Genomic DNA, 21777 nt, shown 5'->3' on the forward strand with positions numbered 1-21777 from the left:
AATATGAAGCCTGTTGAGCCCCGGGCCTTGAAGAAAGGGTGGCCCGTAGGTGAAGGAGCAGAAAGGGGAAGTCCCCTACCTGTTAGACCTCAAAACATCTAGGAACCCCTAAAGGTCTTGCATGTGAATGGCCGCAAGTGCAACTTCAAAGGATCCGAAGATAATAGTGAGAGGTGGACAGTGAACCACTCCCCGACCTGTTGTCTTCCAAGGAACATGGTCAGTCAGTGGAAGGAGTTGTTTTCTTCCCCACTTAAACCCCCCCCCCCCCCACGCCCCTCCCCACAAAGCATCAGATGGGACTGTTGCCATTTGCTGGTGCAGTTCACCCCTTATCACTTACTTCAGGGCTCACTGATTAGTGTACCCATTATATAGACACGGGGCCAGCATGCACTGTCAAAGACAAAATGTACAGGCTGCCTGACAAAGTGAGAGCCAGCACAAAGGATTAGGTATCCAAAATGTTTGATTTGGGGATAATGGAGCCCTCCTATAGTCTCTGGTCCAGTACAGTGGTATTGGTACTCAAGACTACCCCACCGGCCACCATTTCAAAACTCAGGTTTTGTATGGATTACAGGGGCCTCAGTTCAGTTATCAAGACTGATACTTGACCTATCCCTGAGCATATTGATTGGTTCGGCGTTGCTAAGTTCCTCAATACCTTTGACTTAACAGCCGGGATATTGGCAGATTGACTTAATTGCGGTGTCAAGGAGAGGTCCTCATTCTTCACTCCAGAGTGCCACTTTCAGTTCAGAGTGATGCCCTTTGGACTAAAGAATGCCTCTTCCCAACTTCTAGAGGCTGGTCAACCAAGACGTAGCTGGATTAGAAAACTTCAGTGCTGCCTACCTGGACAACTTTGCTGTTTGGAGCTCCAGCAGGGATGACCACCTGCACCATCTCCAATAAGTGCTTCAGTCCCTTCAATGGACAGGCCTGAAGGACAGTAAGTGCCCAGCTGACCAGTCCCAACTTGACTTGCTCTGGACCCTGCTGTTGGCCTCTGCTAGAGTGAGTTCTAGCCCCAAAATGGTGCCCCTCGGGTCCTAGATGTTAGAGTGTACTTCTCTTACCCACAGTGCAAATGCTGGGATTTAGAAACTTTTTGCCAACCTTTCCTCCAGAGGACCGGCGGGAGATCTGGATCGACGTCAACTTGCTAGCTGGAATCAACTTGTTGGTTTGCCCCACTGAAAGAGATCTGACTTCCACAAAAATTTCTAAGTCAGAACTTAGAGGGCTTCATTGGGACTGATGCTGAACAGCAACCAGTTGATGTTTGCAGCCTTCCTGGGCACAGACTTCGCCTGCTTGGAGCTTTTCTATCTTCATTGACAACCGCACCGTGACCATACTCTTCAGCAACCCGCTGTCGTCGAGCCCTGCTTCAGATCCTACTTGCAGCATGCCCTGCCCACAACCACTTATCTCCATAAAAGTTTCTAAGTCCATAAGTAAATTTTGCACCTGGACGAACCTGGTCCCTGTATCCAACATGCGCTCCACTGTGGTAGGCCTTAACCTTTGACTTTGACCATGTCTAGCACTACCAGGTAATCACGGTTGGCACTTTGCTATATTGGGTGCTTTTTTTTTTTACTTTAACATTTTAAAATCTATATCTCTGGATCTATTTATTGGATTTGTGTTGTTTTGGTGTAATCTTATTCATTAAAATGTACTCTATTTTTCTAAATTGGTTTGGGTAGTTTTCTTGTGTTGTTTTTTTCACATTATGTTTGAGAACTTCAGAAATACTTTAGACATTGCCTCTAAGTGAAACCTGACTGCTTTTGTGCAAAACTGCCCGTGGCTTTAAAGCAGAGGGTTAAGCACAGGTTTATTTAATGACTTTGTGAGGTTCATCCTGACCAGGATTGTGATTACTGTTTAAGGTGGGATCTCACCCCCCTCAACTGATACTCCAATTTCTTACAAGTAACCTGCTAGCAATTTAGCAAAAATGAGAAATGTGATGTACTGAACTTGAGAAATGTTGTTGATGACAAACTAATACCTGATTACTGAAAAGACGTGGTCTAGTTTGTATAGAGGTGCATGCAGCCATGCTAGAGCTTGATTCTGGAACAAAGACGAAAGACAAATGCTAACCAAACAGATACAAAGACAAAGATGTGCGACACAGCTTCTTCACTGGCATGTTGTTACGCATGTGTTAGATTGAACTTTAATACAGCATATGCCCTCTAAAACATATGTAATACAATGTTTAATATGTTCTTGTACTAGCCTCTCAAACTTCATTCATGAGAACTTTAAAGGCAAGTTAACTTTCCTCATGTGTGGCTGCACAGCATAGATGTACTAGGTAAAACTGAAATACATAAATGGATAATACTGGAACATTATCAAATGAGTTCTCAGGATTTCCTTTAACAGTACAAGAATTTACCTCAAGTAATGCTAATTTGGCTGATAAACGCACAGACGTGCAACTCCGGAGAGCGCTCAGTCATTCATCCAGAGTTGCTCGCCTGTCTGTGCCACATATAATACTTCTCTTCAGTCAAGAATGGGCTATCAGCTAAGAAGGAATTTTAAATATTTTCAGGTTGTGATTTTGCGTTCATGACAATTTTTCAAAAGTCCTCTTTTTTTTTTCTTTTTCTAGATCATCTTACGCAGACATGCTACATGACAAAGACCGAGTAAGTATGTGTAGAGACACAGGAAAGAAAATGCATTATTAGTGCAACAATTGTGTGCTGAGGAGCTGGAGAGCCTTGGGGTTTGGTACTGGCTGATAGTTGTCACTGTTAAATATCATTGTTATATTGCCCAGTCTTCTCTGATCCTCAGTTGACAGATTCCTTTTGTGGCATTGCCAACTCAATCTTTCATCATTAACAAGAGTGCCAGCAAGCTAAGTGATAGGAAAACCTTTTACAGGCAGTACTTGGGCTATGTTTTCCTCTTTTGGTGATAACACTTAACGGTGTTCAAACAGGAGTCTGCACTGGGTTTGAAATTATGAGTTGTGCATCGATATACATACTCCCATAATTTTCGATTGCTATACTGGGGTAGGTTGATCGCTAGTAAACTTTGACAGGAACATTATGAGGAAACGTGTAATACATACAGAAATGGGTGAAAGATGCACCTCTTTCCACATGCAGTTCCCTATTTTTCTCTGGCAAAATGTAGAATTGGAGGTGTTTACTGCACCTGGTTGATACCTCACACTGGGTAATCACTGATTATAATGCATAGTTAATACCCTCCCGAGTTGTGCAGCACTTGACATCAGGGCCTTAGAAAGAGCAAAGGCGCTGCTTCAAGCTCTATATAAGAAAACACTTTGGGCTCGATTCTGATCTCGTTCGGAAAGCAAACCGAACGACTCGTGTCCGGAATGCTTTTTGTAGCACTCGTGTCAGGGGAGTCCGACCGAACAAGTACGATGCATTTGAATGCATCCGGATACGATCGGTCAGACTCCCATTGACTTCAATGATAGCCTGTGTACCGAACTCCTACACAGGCTCCTATTAACAAAAGGGGTGGTTGGGGATCATCGTGCACCCTGTGGCAGGCCCCTTTGGAGCCTGCCACACTGTGCATTGTCTGAAAGGGGTGACCCATGGGTACCCCCAAGGGCACGATTTGGTGGCACCCGGATGAAGGGGTGCCTGCTGCGATCCCCAAAAGACCGATTCCGGCAGCCGTTTCGATCCGGGCAAAACGAATCGTAAAGGCTGTCCGACTCGTTCATCGTGCCTGCTCGGTTGGAAAACCTACACCAAAGAGCTGTATGATTCGGCTCCGGGGGAGGGGGGGGGCAGAGTGGGGGGGCTCTACCTCTCCATATGCCTTCCGGAACCGATTCGGTCAGCGCAAAGGGTTTCCAGGAATCTTACTTGGTCGTTTGAAATTGGGAACGAGATGGTCGGAAACAAGGGCTCTGTATCGGTGTAGGTAAAACCAAATCCGATTTGGAGCCCTTCGGACCAAGATCGAAATCTGTCCCTTTATAATTATTGAGCCTGCTCTGATTTATTAACTTTGATGGTTTAGCCTTTTTATTCCGAGGCAATGCACATAAATGTAAAAAAACAGTTAACACAGAGAGCTTTTGATATTTGACAATAGCATTGTGATAGATAGCAAAATGTTCATGGATTGTGGAAGCCCCATTCCACATGGACATATTCAGATTAAAGGATGGCAGCTGTTGAGGAAATTGAAATCTTACAAAGTACTTACCAGATGGCTTGAGACTAAGAAGGAAGGTAATTTAGGAAAAACAGGAGGATGAGTGTTATAGTGGTTTTGGTGAAAAGCAGCTGTGGAGTCCGCAAAGGACACATATATAATTTCTTTGAGACGAGAACAAAGAAAGTCTCAATGGATGTTCAAGTATTTTTTAGGGTAGACTTGTGTTTCTAAGCCAGGGGAACATAGTATTCGCTAATACACCGGGGTGCTAGCAGTTTTTAAATAATGTGATATACAGTGGAGGAATTACAGAGGGCAAGAGTGGGCATCGATCTTGAGTCAACCTAACGTCATATGATAGATGTGCTCAACCTGTATTGTTATGCTTATTCACGACTGTATTACTGTCCCATGCAAATGCTATATTGCCTCGTACTCAACTCACTGTATTGTCACACAGTTTAATAAAAAGATTTAAAATAAATAATGTGATATAAGGTTGCATCATTAGAACTGATTTAATTGTCTTACTTGTGCTGCATGCAGTATTTTAATTGCAGTATTAACAGTGCAGATATCATTTGATTCACCATAGTCAAAGCAGCTTGAGTGAAAGCCTGATCAGAGGTAGGAATTGACCTTTTAAGTGTGAGCTGCAAACTCCATTACCCCTACCCTATTCACTGACTCTTAACTCCCTTGATGGCGTCAGATATTTGGGAATACTGGCCAAGATGTATGTGAAAATGGAGGGAACGATATTAAATACTATTAAAGGTGGAGGATTTTGGACTACACCCTAAGGCCCCCATTACGATTGTGGGTGGACCGCCACCAACAGCCTGTCGGTGGTGGTTCGCCCCGCCATCCAGGGCCACAGTCCGACCGCTGCATTACAATGCAGCTGGTTGGACCTCCGAGATCAGGAGGTAGGACTTCCGAGATCAGGAGGTAGGACTGCCGCATCCGACAACGATTAAACATCCTGTTGGGATGGCGGTTGGAATCCTAACCCTAAAATTTACGGCGGTGCCTGTGCAGGCCCCGACGTAGGGATTAGGAATATCCCTCAAGAACTGCCTGTTCATGGCGGTCCCGCCTCCATGAAAAGGTAGATGGAAAGGGACTTTGAGGGCCCCAGGCAGGGCACCCGCCCCTGTAGGACACTGTTAAGTGGCCCTGGGGGCACATTTAGTGTCCCCCCCCCCCCCCCCCCCCCCCCACAATCCATGCACCATGTGCCAGGCACCACATGGTGCCTGGCACATGGTGCATGGATGGGCAAAAAATGCCTTTTTCTACTGCAGCTTGTGCGCCTGCTCTTTTCCTGGGCCGCAGTACAAGCTTCAGTAGAAAAAAGCATTTTACGACCTCTTGCACGGCGATCCTATTCTAATAGGGCAGGTGGAACCGCCAACTCATTGTTGGACGGTTACCTGTCCGATACGATGGTTGTCATCAGTCCGACTGACTGCCATCGTAATAAGGGCCAAAGTGTTTAATTTGGTATCCATGCTCATCTGTTATTTGCATTTCTTTAATGTAACTAATAAAATATAAGGAAAAAACATAGTTCGGAAGAACTTGGGTATCTGGGATATACATAGTTTTCTTTCATGTAAATGATCGTCTTATATCTTGAACTATTCATTCTAAGTCAATTTTTAGAAGACTTTGCTCTTAGCCTATGGGTGGTTACTGTGCTGGACCATGTTATTGTTTTTTCTTCATAGAATGAGAAATACTACCAAGGAATCCGTGCTGCTGTACACAGAGTGAAGGAAAGGGGAGAGCGGGTTATTGTCCTAGACATCGGGACAGGCACTGGACTTCTGTCTATGATGGCACTTACAGCGGGGGCAGATTTCTGCTATGCCATTGAGGTGAGGTTCTACATTAGTTCGCATAATTTTAATGCGGCATAGCCTGAGATTATACATTTTTTTGGGACACAATACTTTTTTTTTCTTTTGGTGCTGCCCATTCGATAAGTCCTCATAAAAATTTTGAAACCGGAAGCAAATGTTATTTTGTTATACTTTTCATAATCTGGTTAGCAAAATGGAGGACTTGGGTCACTGTCCCATAGAAGAAAAGTGAACCACTTTCAAACTCATAATCCGGTTCGCAAAATGGAGGACTTGGGTCACTGTCCCATAGTAGAAAAGTGAACCACTTTCTAGTTTGAAGTGCAGTTTAAAATTTTATTGTACAAAATCTGCTGAAATTGTACTGACTGCATCAGTAGTATGGTTTTGAGGGCTTTAAACCCCTGTTTCAGGGACCACAAACCCTTCTCTGCCCCCTCATTATTGTTACTCTTTGTTTTATACATAGAGTGTTATCAACAAGGTGTGTGATTGTGAATACATATGTTATATGGTTTGTTAAAAATAGAAGCTGTGTGAGAGGTATTGTAAGCAGGCAATGGTGTCCCAGCCTCCAATGTACTATGAACACCTTTGGTCCTCAAATTACCAGGATCTCTTGGATCCTCCATCTTTACAGAGATAACCTCACTGATTTTTTTTAGACTGTCTTCGTTTATGCTACCTGAACTGAGCATGTCTAAACAAAACTTTACTAACGAGTGGAACAATGATCATCTACTTCATTTTCATGATGAAAGTGCTCATTTCTATGGCTGACACAAAATTAATAAATTGGCTATTTCCCACCAGAGTTGTTATCCTATTTCATGAGCTCAGTATCCAAGTTCTAGTTCGAGCAAGGCAAGATCGGATGCATATTCTGTTCACTTATTAACTCAAATGCTTTGGTTTCCCCATACAGTGAGACCTTCTGAATTGGAGCTCAAGCAAAATCACGTTGCGTTCTCGCAATAATCTGCAATCCTAAACCCATTGCCTGTCGATTCCACGTTTCCACTATTTTCTTCCAAATGTTTCCAGTACTGTGTGAAAGAAATGTATAAGCTGAGAATACCATTAAATTGGGGTTCGACTCGTACCTTGTTGAATACTGACAGTTCTCAAACATACCACATACTTTTACTCTGCACTTTTTCACAGGCCCTGACACTCCTTCCGCAGAACTCGCTATCTTGCAAATTTTTATTTTTTATTTTTAATTCTGGCAATTTCCAATGCATGTTAAGCAACATGCTGCCTGAGACATCTATTCTTATGTTTAAGTGGTTGGCGGCAGACACAGCTCCCTCTTACCAGATCCGACAAAAGGAGAGGCAGCAGTGCAAGAGAGCCTCCTCAAGTAAAAAGATGTCATTGAGTATTGATCAGGTGGATTTAAACTCAAGATTGAATAGTCCTAGAGTAAAAAAGTAGCACATTTTAAAAAGTTATAATTAGAATAGATTAACGAGGTTCATAATTTAGCTATTGCACATTTCACAATTGGGTTAAATATGTTCAGATTTGTTCTAAAACCATTATAAAGTCATAGAGTGAAAATTTGAAATACATTTATTAACTGAGAATATAGCTTGTATAAAAGGAAAGAAATCAGTTACAGTTGAATCTCATGCTGATTTTGTTGCATTAACTGACCTGCTTTTTAGTAATTTATTTTCTGTTTTCATACATTTCCGTGCTTTAAGAATTGATATTTGCATTCTGTTTCTAAAAGTGAACCAGCAAGCCCAATATTAAAAATTGTGTGGCCTTTTAACGTTATGTGTTTAGATGAGTGGACTGTGCCAAAGTGCTGTTCATTTGCAAATTCAAAATGTTTTTGTTGGCTGAGTTTCTGAATGGTTTTGGTTTTTGTAATGTAAGTTGTGGGAACAGAAAACCATGTCATATGACCCTAACTGTTTGAGATGTTGGAGCACACACCAACGTCAAATAACACTTTTTTGTTTCAAACTTTGACTTTATGGCAGAGACTTCAGAGATCAGAAAGTAGTCGTTCACCCTGCTACTCTTTTGTCAGCTCTGAAGTTTGTAGAAGACAGGCAGGTATTTCTAGGCTGCTCTGAGAGATGAACGCTAACTGGATAAGGATGAAAGACTTTAAAACTCCAATAATTCCCCTTCTATAGCATGCCATCATTGATGCAATGTATCACAAGGTGGATAGTATCCTGCACTGGCACAGAGGAAGCCCAGGGCAAACTCAACTGTGGTAGCACAAGCACATCAGCCTTTTTGAGGAATGTATTGCTTTTAAATATATAAAGTACCATCCTAGAGGTCAGTGCACACTGTTGACAGGTATTATTTTGTAGAGTCTGATGCTAGAGGTTTTCTTTTTTCTTTTATCCTGATGTCCCTCCATCTTTCTTTGAATGGGCCTGCTACTCTATGCAGTTTGAGTATCGTAGAGAATTCCGCGATGGAGAAAAAAATTCAGCTTACTTGTCATCCTAGTGTTCCTTCGTGGATATTTTCTTTGAATTCATAAGCATCCTATCTCCTTCTTGTCATCCAAGGGACTAGAAAAGAGATTGTAGGAGACATCCTTGTCCATTCCATTACACAAAAAACGAAATGACAGAAGCATGATGGGACAGAGGAGCTTCTAGAATCCTTAAAGAGGCAGGGGTTAACGCTTTGAAATTTGCTGCTTGCTTTTCTCAGAAGGACACCTTGGCAAAAAAAGACCTAAAATGTTTACTCTGAGCCATGTTTTGCTATTAACGTACTCTTAAACTAAAAATAACTTAATTTAAAATGTGTTCCAAGATGTGTTGATTTTCTCACTGTTGAATTAAGAGAACGTTTTCATCATGGATAACTGGGATTACAAGTAACTTTTTCTTCTCATATCAGTTATTTTTTCAACTGAAAGGGGCACTGGACTAACATCCTTGTATGTCTACTATCACGGAAAATGCGTTGTTTAAATGTTCATATTACTGTTTATTTTCTAGGTTTTTAAGCCAATGGCCGATGTTGCTGAGAAGATAGTGGAGAAAAATGGCTTCAGTGCTAAAATTAAAATTATTAATAAACACTCAACAGAGGTCACAGTTGGTCCTGGTAAGTTACTTGGACTACTTCTTTCTTCATAACGGTTCATAGTTTCCACTCATGTATTAAAAGAATACCATGCCTTGTGTACTTTGCCTTGTGATAACTATATTTTTTATGTTCATGTGTATTCTGTCACATGGTTAACAGTTGACTGATGACATTTTTAGTAAAGATGGTTGAATTACAAGAGGGTCCAGGGTCTATGCAAAAGAGCTCGTGGCAGAGACTTGACACTAGGCAAGATAAGTTTGATTATAATGTTGTTTATTGTAAAGTTGAAAGGGAATCAAAATTTACCTAGCATAGTAACGGTAAATTTCAATTCAATGAAGGACACTGAGGCGAGGATTATGCTTTTCTTCCTCCGCTTTATTCTTTACATAAATCTCACAGCAGCCAGAAAAGCAACAAAATGTTTTTCATCCCAACAACATAGGGAAAAGACGAAAAACTTGAACTAAGTCTGAAAATAGATTACAAATCCCATGAGTCCAATGGGAATGTCACAGCAGAAGTCCTTCCACAGTGTCCATTCAGGGTAGATAGTTCCTCATCTTGTGTAATCCCCCTCTTTCTTCGCACGAGTCACGCCATCTTGTTACTGGTCCTGTTTTGAAAAGAAAGAAACAACGTAAGAATTCTCCAGGTGGACCTCAAAAGTTCCAGCATTACAATGTCAATGGAAAATACGAACTGAATTCATCAAACACCACATACACCCAATATAACTCAAAACTCGGTTACTTACTCACATACAGGTGGGTTTGCACCAGAAAGTCCTCTTGGGGGGGGGGGGGATAATCCTCGCCTCCCTGTCCTTAATAGAATTGAAACTTACCGTTACTGTGCTAGGCAAATTTTGATTCTATGTCAGGACCGGAGGCTCCGATTATGCTAGTTCAAAGCTTACTTACCACCAACTGAGCCACGTCCACCACCGGTTTGAAATAAAACCGTTTGAAGTTGGAATCCGAGGACCAATCCGTGGTGCGCATTAAGTCCTCCAAACGAGCTCCCAGACAAAAAGCCTTAGAGACATTGCCCCCCTGACAGAGTGAGCTCCGAACAATTTAGTGTCCATACCCGCCTCTTGCATGACCCACTGCACCCAGCTGGCTATGGTGGTGGAGGAGACTGCCTTATGAGGTTTCTTTAAAGCAATAAGGAGTTGTCGCTCGCCCGTAGGGTGAAGTTCTAGAGTCATGTCTTTGTATGTTTTTGAGGCAATTCACAACGCATAGTTTGGGGACATCTGAAAAAGCTGGTTATGAAATCGTTCTGGATGAAGATTTAGTACAGCGACCCACCGTAAATGTCACCCCATCCGGGGAGAAACCTCTCGCTGAGATGTCCAGTGCCCGGACGTTGGATACTCTGCGACAGGAAACCAGGCATAAAAGCATGGCCAACTTGGCCGAAAGTTGTTTTGAAGAAAGATATTTATTGGGCTGCCAAGAATGGAAGAGATTCAAAACCAAATTGACATCCCACAGGACCGAATAACTTGGTTCTGGGGGCAATGAAAGACAAATACCTCTTAAAAGTCTACAGACAAAAGGGTGTTCCCCCAACTGGGGCTCCCTCTACCGGATAATAAGCCGCTGAAATCGCGGAACGGAACACGTTAATAGAACGGTACGCCACGCCATCTGTTGCCAATTCCGCTAAGAAATTTAGAATGGGAACGATGCTTGCGACCATGGGATCCAAGTTTCGTCGAAGACACCAACGCATCCACTTATTCCACGTGGACCGATAACGCTTTGAGATACTGTCTGCCCAGGCCTTGGATAAGAGTGCTTCAGACAGTCTCAAAAGGCCTGGGAGCGACCAACGTCGCCGGAAAGCCACCAATGCCATGAGGCGGAGAGAACCCTGGTTGATGAGGTGATGCTGCTCCCTGTCCGGATTGAGAAGATGAGGAAACAGGGGGAGTAGGATTGGAGAATCCCAGGAACGTTCCAGAAGAACCGGAAACCAAACTTGAGACCTCCAGAATGGTGTCACCACCACCAGCTCTGCCTTCTGCCGCTGGATCTGAGCTGCCATCCGCACTACCATTGAGAAAGGAGGAAAGGCATAACCCTTCTCCTGACTCCACTCCTGTAGGAACGTATCCAAGGCCTCTGCGAGGGGATTCGGCCTCCAACTGAAAAAAAAAAGGTCCACTGAGAACGGCCCCCATAGGTCGTGCAACCACTTAAAGACTTGAACATCAGACTTCCACAGGCTGGAGTCCTTCAGATACCTGGAGTGCCAATCTGCTACCTCATTGGCTTGACCCGGTAAGTACTCCACCGTCACCGATATGTGATGGGCCAAGCAATAGTCCCAAAACAACTTTGCCAGGTTCGCCATTGCTCGGGAACGAGGGCCTCCCAGGTGATTGACGTTACGGACCGCTGAGACATTTTCCATCTTTAGCAGGACACGTGACCACACTTTGTCTCTGGTCCAGCATCGGACTGCAAATGACCTCGCCAGGAGCTCAAAACAATTGAAGTGCAACTGCTGCTCGTCTAATGACCAGGCGCCGCCTGTGGAGAATTCTCCGCAACGGGCACCCCACCCCGACCTGCTGGCGTCGGATTCTATAACTAGGTCCGGGACCGACCCAAAGATCGCCCGGCCATTCCAGGCTTCAATGTGGGTAAGCCACCATGACATTTCCTCTTTCACTTCCGCTGAGAGGCAAACTGTTTGATCGTACGACAGACCTCTCCTGAGATGATGCACCTTTAGGCGTTGTAGGGAACGATAGTGAAGGGGTCCCGGGAAGATTGCCTGAATGGATCGGGAGAGCAGGCCCACCACTCGGACAATCTGGTGGAGAGAGGTATGAGTTTTGGCGATGGTCTGCCTCAACTCGTGCTGAATCTTGGCCATCTTTTGGGATGGCAGACTTAAGGAGAAGCGGAGTGAGTCCACAACAAACCAGAGAAACACTACCCTCTGAGTCGGGTGAGGACTGACTTGTCTCCATTGATGACCAAGCCCAATCCCTGCAAGAGAGACAGTCTGCTGCAGTTGAAAAACCAACTTCCTGGGGCACTGTGCCATGAGCAAGATGTAGTCCAGGTACCCAATCATACGAACACCTTGGCTCTGTAGAAACTCCAATGCTGGATGGAGGACCTTTGTGAAGCACCAAGGCGGTGATGAAAGCGTGAACGGAAGGTCGGTAAACTTGTAAACCTGATTTCTCCAGCAAAACTGTAGGAACCGCCGATGAGGAGGATGGATGGGGACCACGAGGTAAGCGTCCTTGAGGTCCAGCCCGACCATCCAATCGCCCGGGAGAACCACGTACTGAGGAGGTGAATCAACTCCATCTTGAAATCTCGGTAAACCAACCACCCGTTAAATTCCTTGAGGTTGATTACCGGGCGTCGTCCTCCATCGGTTTTGTCTACCAAAAAGATGTTGCTGAGGAAACACTTGGGATGCAGAGCTGAGTGACAAATGGCCCCTTTGCGGAGCAGTTCAGACACCTCCTCGTCGATCAGCTGTGCATCGGCCAAGGAAAAAATGAAGGGGCGTGGAAACCCTTCTTGGCAGGGAAGATCGTAAAAATCTATGTGAAACCTGCAGATGGTATGTAAGACCCAAGCGTCTGACGTAATCTCTGCCCAAGCATCTTTGAAGGCCGCTAGCCGGCCCCCGATACAAACCCGCATTGCAGGCATAACACAGTTGGCGCCACCGCCGCCGGCGTTGTTCTTGAGGCCGTCCCAGCCTCGAAACCGTTGCCCCCTGGTGGGGTTGAAATTCGTGTAGTTGGCGGTGGAGTTGTACTGCCCCCACCCGGAGCCTTGTCCCCTATTGGTACTCTGCTGTCCGCCACAGCCGGTCGTGCGGCCCCTACTGCGACTGGCCCCTTGAGAAAAACGGGGCTGGAAGACACTCCTAATGTTGGACCGGGCCTTGTCCAACGAGGTGAATGTGGCCACAAACTTGCCCAGCTCTTTCACAATAGGGTCCCCAAAAAGGTCACCTTGCCCCACGGCTCCCGCCTCCGAAGAGGCCAAGTTGCCCAATTTGGGATCCAGTTTGATGAGAAGAGAGCGCCGGCGTTCGGTCGATGGGGGGGAAATTGGCATTACCAAAAAATATTACCACCCTTTGAGCCCAGTTCGACAGGACGTCGGGGGATATAGTGGAGCCTGATACCTTCGCCTCCTCCGCCATATCCAGAATTTTTGCTATAGGCCCTATTGCATCCAGCAGTTTATCCTGACAGGAGCGCTAGGAACGGTCAATGCCCTTGCGGGGGTCCTTCATATACTTGGCCAGGAAGGTGGCTATCTTAGAATCTAATTCCGGGGTAAGGGCTACCTTCCCCTCTAACATGGGCCGTGGACACTGTGCTCGCAGACACCCTCTCGCCTCTTTCTCTAGGGGCTTGCGGAGGTGGCCCCCCACAAACTTAGCCACCTAGTCCCCCGGCGTCCAGGCAGCGGGCCGCGGATGGATTATTTCATCCGGATCCAGCATGCCCGTACTATCCTGCGGTAACGTGGTGGAAGAATTCGCCGGGTGCCAAGAACGTGAAGACCCCTCTTCATCATCTAGGTCTACCGGTGAATCCACGTTATTAGATGAGGAATCTGGGACCGTAGACACAGAAGGTTCCGGAGCAGGAAGTGGCGCAGGGGTGGGGGTGACTGCCTTAGCCAAGAAAGCGCTTCTAAGGTGCTCAAAGGCATCTTTGTCCACCCCCTGCGCCCCTTCAGGCCCACCGTCACTACACCACTTCTTCTGGGGCGGGGAACCCTCCCCAGGTACTGGAGTAGGGGCAGGAACCGGGGCCCATAACTGGGCTTGCGCCAATTTTGCGCACTCAACAACAATGCGGTTTGACAGGCGGCCTTCCATGGGGCCTACCACCTCGTTGACACACCTGTACATGGAGTTATCTACCGCATTAAAGAATTCCTCATCATATGGGAGATATTGATGGGTTTCCTCCTCCTCATAAGTTACCCTGATCCATTATATAGATTAGAAAAATGAACAAATACTCCCAAGCAAGCTGGTTGTTTAGAAGGTTACACAGAGTGATGCAGGGGTGGGTGGGGGGGGGGGGGAACCCCAAGTCTCCCGAACCTTATGTAGTCAGACCGAAGGACTGCTGAGTTTTGGCGCTGAATGAAACCGCTTAGGTGGCTGCACTGGCCCCAAAGCGCATCGACCCTCAGCACGCTGACAGGGTCCAACCTCTACCCAGCGCGCTCTGTAACTATGACTAGGGAGAAAAGGTGCAAAACCTGCCCTCAGGCGATTCTCGCGGTCAAGCCGCAATACAGACCCCAGCGGGGCATGAACAATCGAAATGCGGGACTAATACTGACCCAGAAGGGCGTTTGCGGTGTGGCGACAGAGGGACAAGGCTCCGGGGAAGCAGCTCTCGCTGAGCGGCTCCTCATCTGAGGGAACCATGCCACGGGAGCAGCGAGACGCGTGAGCTCTCCCTAGCGGGCTTCAGAAGCACCGCGGCAAAATGGAGGCTGCAGATTAAGGACTGAAGAACGCTCCCGCGGCCGCAAGGGAATCTGTGGGAAAAAACAATGAAACACAATTTAAAACCCACATGGGCACAGCAGCGCTTGCAAATGTGCCCCACTCTTGCCAAATAACAGAGATACACACAATAAGCAATTTAGCTAAGAAGATGCAAAAAAACAACTTAACTGGCTGCGAAGCAGCAAAAAAAGAGGAGGATTACACAAGATGGAGGAACTATCTACCCTGAATGGACACTGTGGAAGGACTTCTGCTGTGACATCCCCATTGGACTCATGGGATTTGTGGTCTATTTTCAGACTTAGTTGAAGTTTTCGGTTTTCAAATGCTCCTTTTTCCCTATGTTGTTGGGATAAAAAACATTTTGTTGCTTTTCTGGCTGCTGTGAGATTCATGTAAAGAATAAAGCGGAGGAAGGAAAGCATAATCGGAGCCTCCGGTCCTGACATAGAATCACAAGGAACGTTAAATGCACAGGCGTTTGGAGGAATGAAAGGTAAGCTTGAAAATGGGCATAAGGGGAATGTTGACAATGAATTGGGATGGATTATAGTGGAAAGAGTGAAGGCTAAATATTTACAGTTGAGTATTCAAAAGGAAAAGGAGACTGGTAATCAAATTGGACACCACACTCATATAGGTGATGTGGGAACAACAGGGACTGTTGCAGTACTGTGTGATGTTCATTAAATAAGCAAACTTGGCTCAGGTAACGTAATGATTTTTTATGTAAGGTGAATATGCACAAATATTAGATGCCAGATCTGATGGCTCAGTGGTCTAATGCATCCACTACAGCGACCTGTGTTTGACCTTATGGTCATAGGTTTAAATCCCAGTGGGTCCACTCGACCTTTCATCCTTCCAAGGTTGATTAAATGACTCACATTGAGTTGGATAAAAATAAACATGTGTTTAGCACCAAGATACTTTTCTTGATGAATATGTGATTAACTGGTACACTATTTATGGTAAACTTGTCGACATAAAGCTAGCATGGGATTTAAGACTTGTCTGAATGTAAGTGCTCTTGCAATAAAAAGTAGGATGTTTACATTTTTATTTATAGTTAATCCAGTACTTTATAGAGTTGTGAAATGGGAGGAGAATTGATAGCCATATGTTGTGAAACCTATGCAGACTTGTACATTTGACAAGACTGAATAAATAACATAGGAAAAGTATGATCTGAAAGAAACACGTTAGTTATAGATTCCTTACCTTAGAATTACCCCAGGCGTCAGACTGGAACCGGAAAGTTTTTCCGTCAGCAGTACCTCTGCGCATCGGAAGGTGGGTCGGTCTGCTCCGTGTCCGTCGTCGGCATCGTGGTTGCTGGGATGACGTTGTGGCAGCTACTTAAGACGCTGCCCTCGCGGGCTGGCCTCAGTTCTTTCTTTTTCCGTGCCAACCAGCGCAGATCCGGGAAGAGGGACATTTCAGTCATTTTTTGACTAGGTTTTTCTCGACTTTTGTCAACTTCTTGTTTCAAGTCTCCGACTCCGAACAGGTGCACGAGGGATGCCCGGTTTTAAGGCCTGCAGTTCCTGTACCCAATTGATGTCGGTGACGAATCCGCACTGCGTGTTCCTCTTTTGCTTGGACCTCGACCACGACCCCAAGTCATGCTCCGACTGTCAGTTGTTGACGCCAAAGGCTTTGCGGGAGCAGTCCGAAAGCTGCTTGAACGCCAACAGTCTGCTCCACGCCGTCCGAGGTCCCGGTCGAGAGGGAGGTCGAGGGACTGGTCGCGGAGCCACCGCCATTCCGAAATCATCAAAGTCTTTCACACTCTGGGTCGGGTAAGTCGAAGCATAAGAAGATGTCGAAGAAGCATCGTCGCTCTTCGACTTCTCCTTGTCGGTCGGCCGATCCGATGAGGCGGATCCGCGCGTGGAGCCTGAGGGGTCGACTGTGAGCTTCCCTCCCTTTCCGGGACCCGGAGCGACTCCCGCCCAGCTTCGTACGTTCTACGAAGCGATGAATGCCATCTTTTGATGGACCGACCATGCCGGCGCCCCTTCGAGACCCCCTATCTCGGTTGGGGGGCCTAGGTCTTCGCTGCCGGCAGCTCCAGTGCCGCAGGCCCCCTTGTATCCAGGCCTGGATCTGGATCGGCGCCGATTGACCTCTTTACACCTCCACCGGCGCCGCTTCCTACAGCACCTTTACCGCATTTGGCGCCGGTCGGCTTCCCGGCCGGTGCCGACCTCGGCCTCCTTCCTAACGTGGGGTTTCCATGTCCTTCTTCACTCCTGGGGTCCCTTTCCAACAACAGTGGCACCCAGAGGATGATGGGGAGGACTGGGAGGGGTCAGGTGACCCTTTAACTGACCTGCTAGTTACTGAGCAGGACTGGAGATAGGAATTGGGGGATGCCAGTGGTCTTGACACTTCACCCGACCATGGCATGTTGTCTCCTACCGTGGCTACGTAGGAGAGTGTCATACACTGTGGTGTTGCCTAGGGTGGCCAAGGCTTTCAACCTCGAGCTTCCTACGGTGGCGGTCAGGACTAACCTCCTGACTGAGGTGCTTCAACTGGCGGCGAGCTCTTCGGAGCCCCTGCTGCCTATTTAATGAGGCCCTCACGGACATCCTTTTGAGCACGTGGTCCAGGCCCAACACGGGGGCTCCTGAGGATAGGATGATCGCCCGATGCCACCGCCTGGCTCTGGGCGACCCCACTTTCCTCTCCCAACACCCCATCCCGAAAAGCTTGGTGGTCTAAGCTTCCACCTCCAAAAGCGCCTTCCCTACCGCTCCACCGGAAATGGAATCCAAGAAGCTGGATCATCTTGGCAAGAAATGTTTCTCTTCCGCCAGCTTAGGACTGCGGTCAGTAAACACCGCATGTCTCTTGGGCCGTTATTCGCACTCGGTGTGGGATACGGTGGTGCAAGTGCTGCCTCAGTGTTCGGAGGAGGCCCGGGCAGTGCTCTCCCAGGCTGTGGCCGCCGGAAGAGCTGCAGCTAAGTTTACGATCCGTTGTGGGCTGGACACCACCGACTCTCTGGGCAGGACCATTTCAACGTTGGTAGCGATTCACCGCTGCGCCTGGATGAGGTCCACTGGCTTTTCAGGGGATGTCCAGAACACCTTGATGGACATGCCTTTTGATGGCCGTCGCCTTTTTAGCGACAAAGCAGACAACGCAGTAGAGCGCTTCAAGGAGTCATGGGCTACTGCCAAGTCCTTGGGCCTCTCCTCCCGTCCGGCGCAGTCTGCTTTTCTCCCCTTTCGTGGCTACGGAAGGGGTGCCCCGCTACGTCCCACCCAGTGCCACAGGCCTTAGCAAGATACCCAGCCTTCGCGCGTCTGGGGACGTGGAAACAACCGGCGATGTCCTGGGGGCCAGCGGGCAGGCCAGTCCACCAATCCCCCCCCCCTCTGCAGCAGCCTCCAAACCGTCCTAGTCTGACCTTTCAGGCCCATCAAACGCCAGTGAGCGGCAGGATTCTCCATCACCTCCCCCACTGGCGCACCATCACTTCAGACAGGTGGGTTGTGCAAATAGTCCAAAGGGGCTACTCCCTCCCCTTCGAGACTATCCCTCCAGCCATGCCACCGCGATTCCACCGCGTTCCTGTCCCAGAAGTAGGTAGGTAGGTAATGGTTGTTACTCCTACTACTTTTTCTGGTTCCCAAGAAGGACAAGGCCCTGCGTCCTATCTTGGACCTCAGGGACGTCAATCACTTTCTCCGGAAGGAGAAGCTCAAAATGTTGACGCTTGCTCAGGTCTTGTCTGCTCACGACCTTCAAGACTGGATGGTAGCATTGGACTTGTAGGACGCTTATTTTCACATCCCCGTCCAGCTGGCCCACCGGCGTTACTTGCAGTTCACGGTAGGCCACAAGCACTTTCAGTTCGCCGTGCTCCCCTTTGGCCTTACCAGCGCCCCTCGGGTGTTCACGAAAGTTATGGCGGTGGTCGCAGCTCATCTGCGCAGATCAGGGGTTTCAGTCTTCCCCTATCTCGACGACTGGTTGTTGAAGGCGGGCTCGCCCCAGGCTGTCTCTCCCACCTCCATACTACAGCCAACCTCCTGCATATGCTGGGGTTCTCCATCAGTGTGCCGAAGTCGCACCTGATTCCCTCTCAGAAGCTACTCTTCATCGGAGCGGTTCTGGACACGACGCGGTTTCGGGTCTATCCTCCCGAACTGCGAGTCCGGGTTATTCGGGCTATGATTCCGATCTTTCAGCCACTGTCCTGGGTTTTGGTCAGAATGACCCTGAGGCTGCTGGGCCTCATGGCCTCCTGCATCCTGCTGATCGATCATGCCAGGTGGCTTATGTGGGCTCTGCAGTGGGACCCTGAAGTTCCAGTGGGTGCAGCATCAGGGGAATCTGTCAGATTGCGTCCTGATCTCGGAGGGCACTGCTCGACAACTGCAGTGGTGGCTCACAAACTAGGACTGGATCAATGCTAGATCCCTCTCCTTTCCCCAACCAGACCACACAGTGGTGATGGATGCCTCCCTACTGGGATGGGGCGGCCACATGGGAGAGGCGGAGATAAGATGCGTCTGGTCTCTGGCGGAGTCTGGGCTTCACATCAACCTTCTGGAGCGCCGGGCGATTCGTCTTGCACTAAAGGCATTCCTTCTGTCCAGGGAAGAGTAGTGCATGTGTTAACGGACAACACCACTGCCATGTGGTATTGCAACATACAGGGTGGGGTGGGGTCGTGGACCCTATGTCAGAAGGCCCTCCGCCTCTGGACATGGCTGGAACATCAAGGCATTTCCTTGGTGGTTCAACACCTGGCAGGTTCTCTGAACGCCAGGGTGGACGAACTCAGCCGCAGGTGCATGATGGATCACGAATGGCGTCTTCACTCGGAGGTGGTGCAAGGTCTCTTTCAACACTGGAGAGAGCCTTGTTAGATCTATTGGCCACTGAAGAGAATGCGCAATGTCAGCAATTCTTCGCGTTGGAATTTCCAAGGCGGCACTCGCTCGGCGACGCTTTTCGTCGCGAGCGGAGTTACGGTCTGTTGTACGCCTTTCCGCCTATACCACTTCTGCCCAGAGTGCTGAATAAGATCAAGGGCGACCGGGCCCAAGTCATTCTTTTGGCTCCGGATTGGGCACGAAGAGTCTGGTATCCCGAGCTGCTCAACACGGCCATCGATCCTCCGCTGAGACTGCCTCTTGGGGAGGATCTTCTAGCGCAGCAGCAGGGGACGGTCCTCCACCCGAACATGTCCAGTCTCCACCTCCTTGCGTGGAGATTGAGTGGCGGCAATTGACGTCTTTCGACCTGCCTCCCGAAGTCTGTGACGTAATCTTGGCAGCCAGCGTCCCTCCACTAAGACGGTATACGCCTGCAGGTGGAACAAATTTGTGGCATGGTGCACAGCATTGGCTGTGGATACCCTTTCTGCCCCTCTTTCTGAAGAACTCTTGTTCCTTCTCTCTTTAACCCAGCAAGGCTCAGCTCTGGGCACTATCAAGGACTACCTTTCTGCCATCTCTGCCTTCCTTCGGCTGCCAGATCAACCTTCTCTTTTCAAGTCTCCAGTAGTTAACCGTTTCTTAAAACACATCTTTTTCCTCCAATCCCTTTTGTTATGCCTCAGTGGGACTTGAATCTTGTGCTAACTTATTTAATGTAAGCTCCCTTTGAGCCGCTTCATAACTGTCCCTTACGTCTCTTAACTCTGCTTTCCTGTAGCCATCACTTCTGCTAGAAGGGTGAGTGAGCTCCAGGCTCTTTCTTCGAAACCTCCTTTCTTGTCTGTTCATCCAGACAAAGTGGTTCTCAGGACCTGTCCATCCTTTCTTCCCAAGGTGGTAACTGCCTTTCACATCGGGCAGACCATTACTTTGCCCACCTTCTTTCCGCCTCCTTCAAAGGAAGAAGAGAGGCTCCACCGTCTGGACCCAAAGTGTGCGCTCTCCTTCTATCTGGACCGCGCAAAACAGTTCTGGGTGGATGATCAACTTTTTGTTGGTTACGTGGGTGCAAAGAAGGGTCGGGCCGTACACAAACGTACCATTTCTCGATGGGTCGTGTTGTGTATTAAGGCTTGTTACTCTCTGGCTAAAAAGGAGCCTCCAGTCAGGCTACGCGCTCAATCCACCAGGGCGACGGCAGCCACTACTGTCTTGGGAAGAGGAGTGCCTCTGAATGACATCTGTCAGGCGGCCACGTGGGCATCGCTGCACACGTTCATCAAACACTACTGTCTAGACAGCCAAGTCCGGAGAGACGGCTTCTTTGGCCATTCTGTTCTCCAGGACTTTCTGGTGTGATTTTGGTTCGCAGACTCACCACCGGGTTGGTATTGCTGGGGTATCTATTCTAAGGTATCTAATCTATAACTAACGTGTTTCTTTCAGATGCACAAGTTACTTACCTTCAGTAACGATATGTCTGTAAGAAACATTAGTTAGTTATAGATTACTTACCGCCCCACCCGTCCTCCCCGTTCTGCGAATTGATTTTTAGGGTTAAGGATATCCTTTCAGTGTCCTAGTTTTGTGCACCAATGGTCAGTGTGTTGCATGGCTCTGCGTTTCTGGCGCGGAAAGTCGTGTACAGAACCTGACATCAGCGCCCGAGGGCGGCGTCTACGTAGCTGCCGTGGCATCCTCCCGGCGACCATGACGCTGACGACGGACGCAGAGCCATCGACGCCACCTTCCGACGCGCAGAGGTAATACTGACGAAAAAACTTTCCATAACTAACTAATGTTTCTTACAGATACTTTGTCACAGAAGGTAAATAACTTGTGCTTTTGTGCTGATCAACTGACTGAGGAAAACTCTATTGTATGTTGTAGAAGGAGATATGCACTGCCGAGCAAACATCCTAATCACGGAGTTGTTTGATACGGAATTAATTGGGGAAGGAGCACTGCCGAGCTACGAACATGCTCACATGCATCTTGTGCAGGTGAGTAAGGACCAAAGCTGCAGTCGGTGCTGTGCTGTAAGGTCTAAACATATTGAATTATCTCTTTTTATGATAGCATTTCCTCTTTGTTACAATTGTTACTTTGTATCTCTTAGAATACTTATGACATTTACAAGGAAATGTTACCCATATAAAGATGCTTAGAAGCTATCTTGATAACTAAGATGAAATTGATTGGTTGTTGGC

General features: G+C 47.6%; 1 protein-coding gene across 2 annotated transcripts in view; it reads left to right on the forward strand.

Annotated features, from left to right (window-relative positions):
* The window catches only part of PRMT7 (protein arginine methyltransferase 7), a 654823-nt gene that overhangs the window by 83076 nt on the left and 549970 nt on the right, over positions 1-21777 (forward strand). For both annotated transcript variants that reach the window (XM_085637728.1, XM_085637727.1), the window contains exons 3-6: positions 2642-2678; positions 5922-6071; positions 9041-9149; positions 21458-21570. In XM_085637728.1, the coding sequence (XP_085493854.1) occupies positions 2642-2678; positions 5922-6071; positions 9041-9149; positions 21458-21570 (409 nt within the window). The remainder of the gene's footprint in view (positions 1-2641; positions 2679-5921; positions 6072-9040; positions 9150-21457; positions 21571-21777) is intronic.

This window comes from Triturus cristatus, chromosome 12 (assembly GCF_964204655.1).
Source record: "Triturus cristatus chromosome 12, aTriCri1.1, whole genome shotgun sequence".
Classification (NCBI taxonomy): Eukaryota; Metazoa; Chordata; class Amphibia; order Caudata; family Salamandridae; genus Triturus; species Triturus cristatus.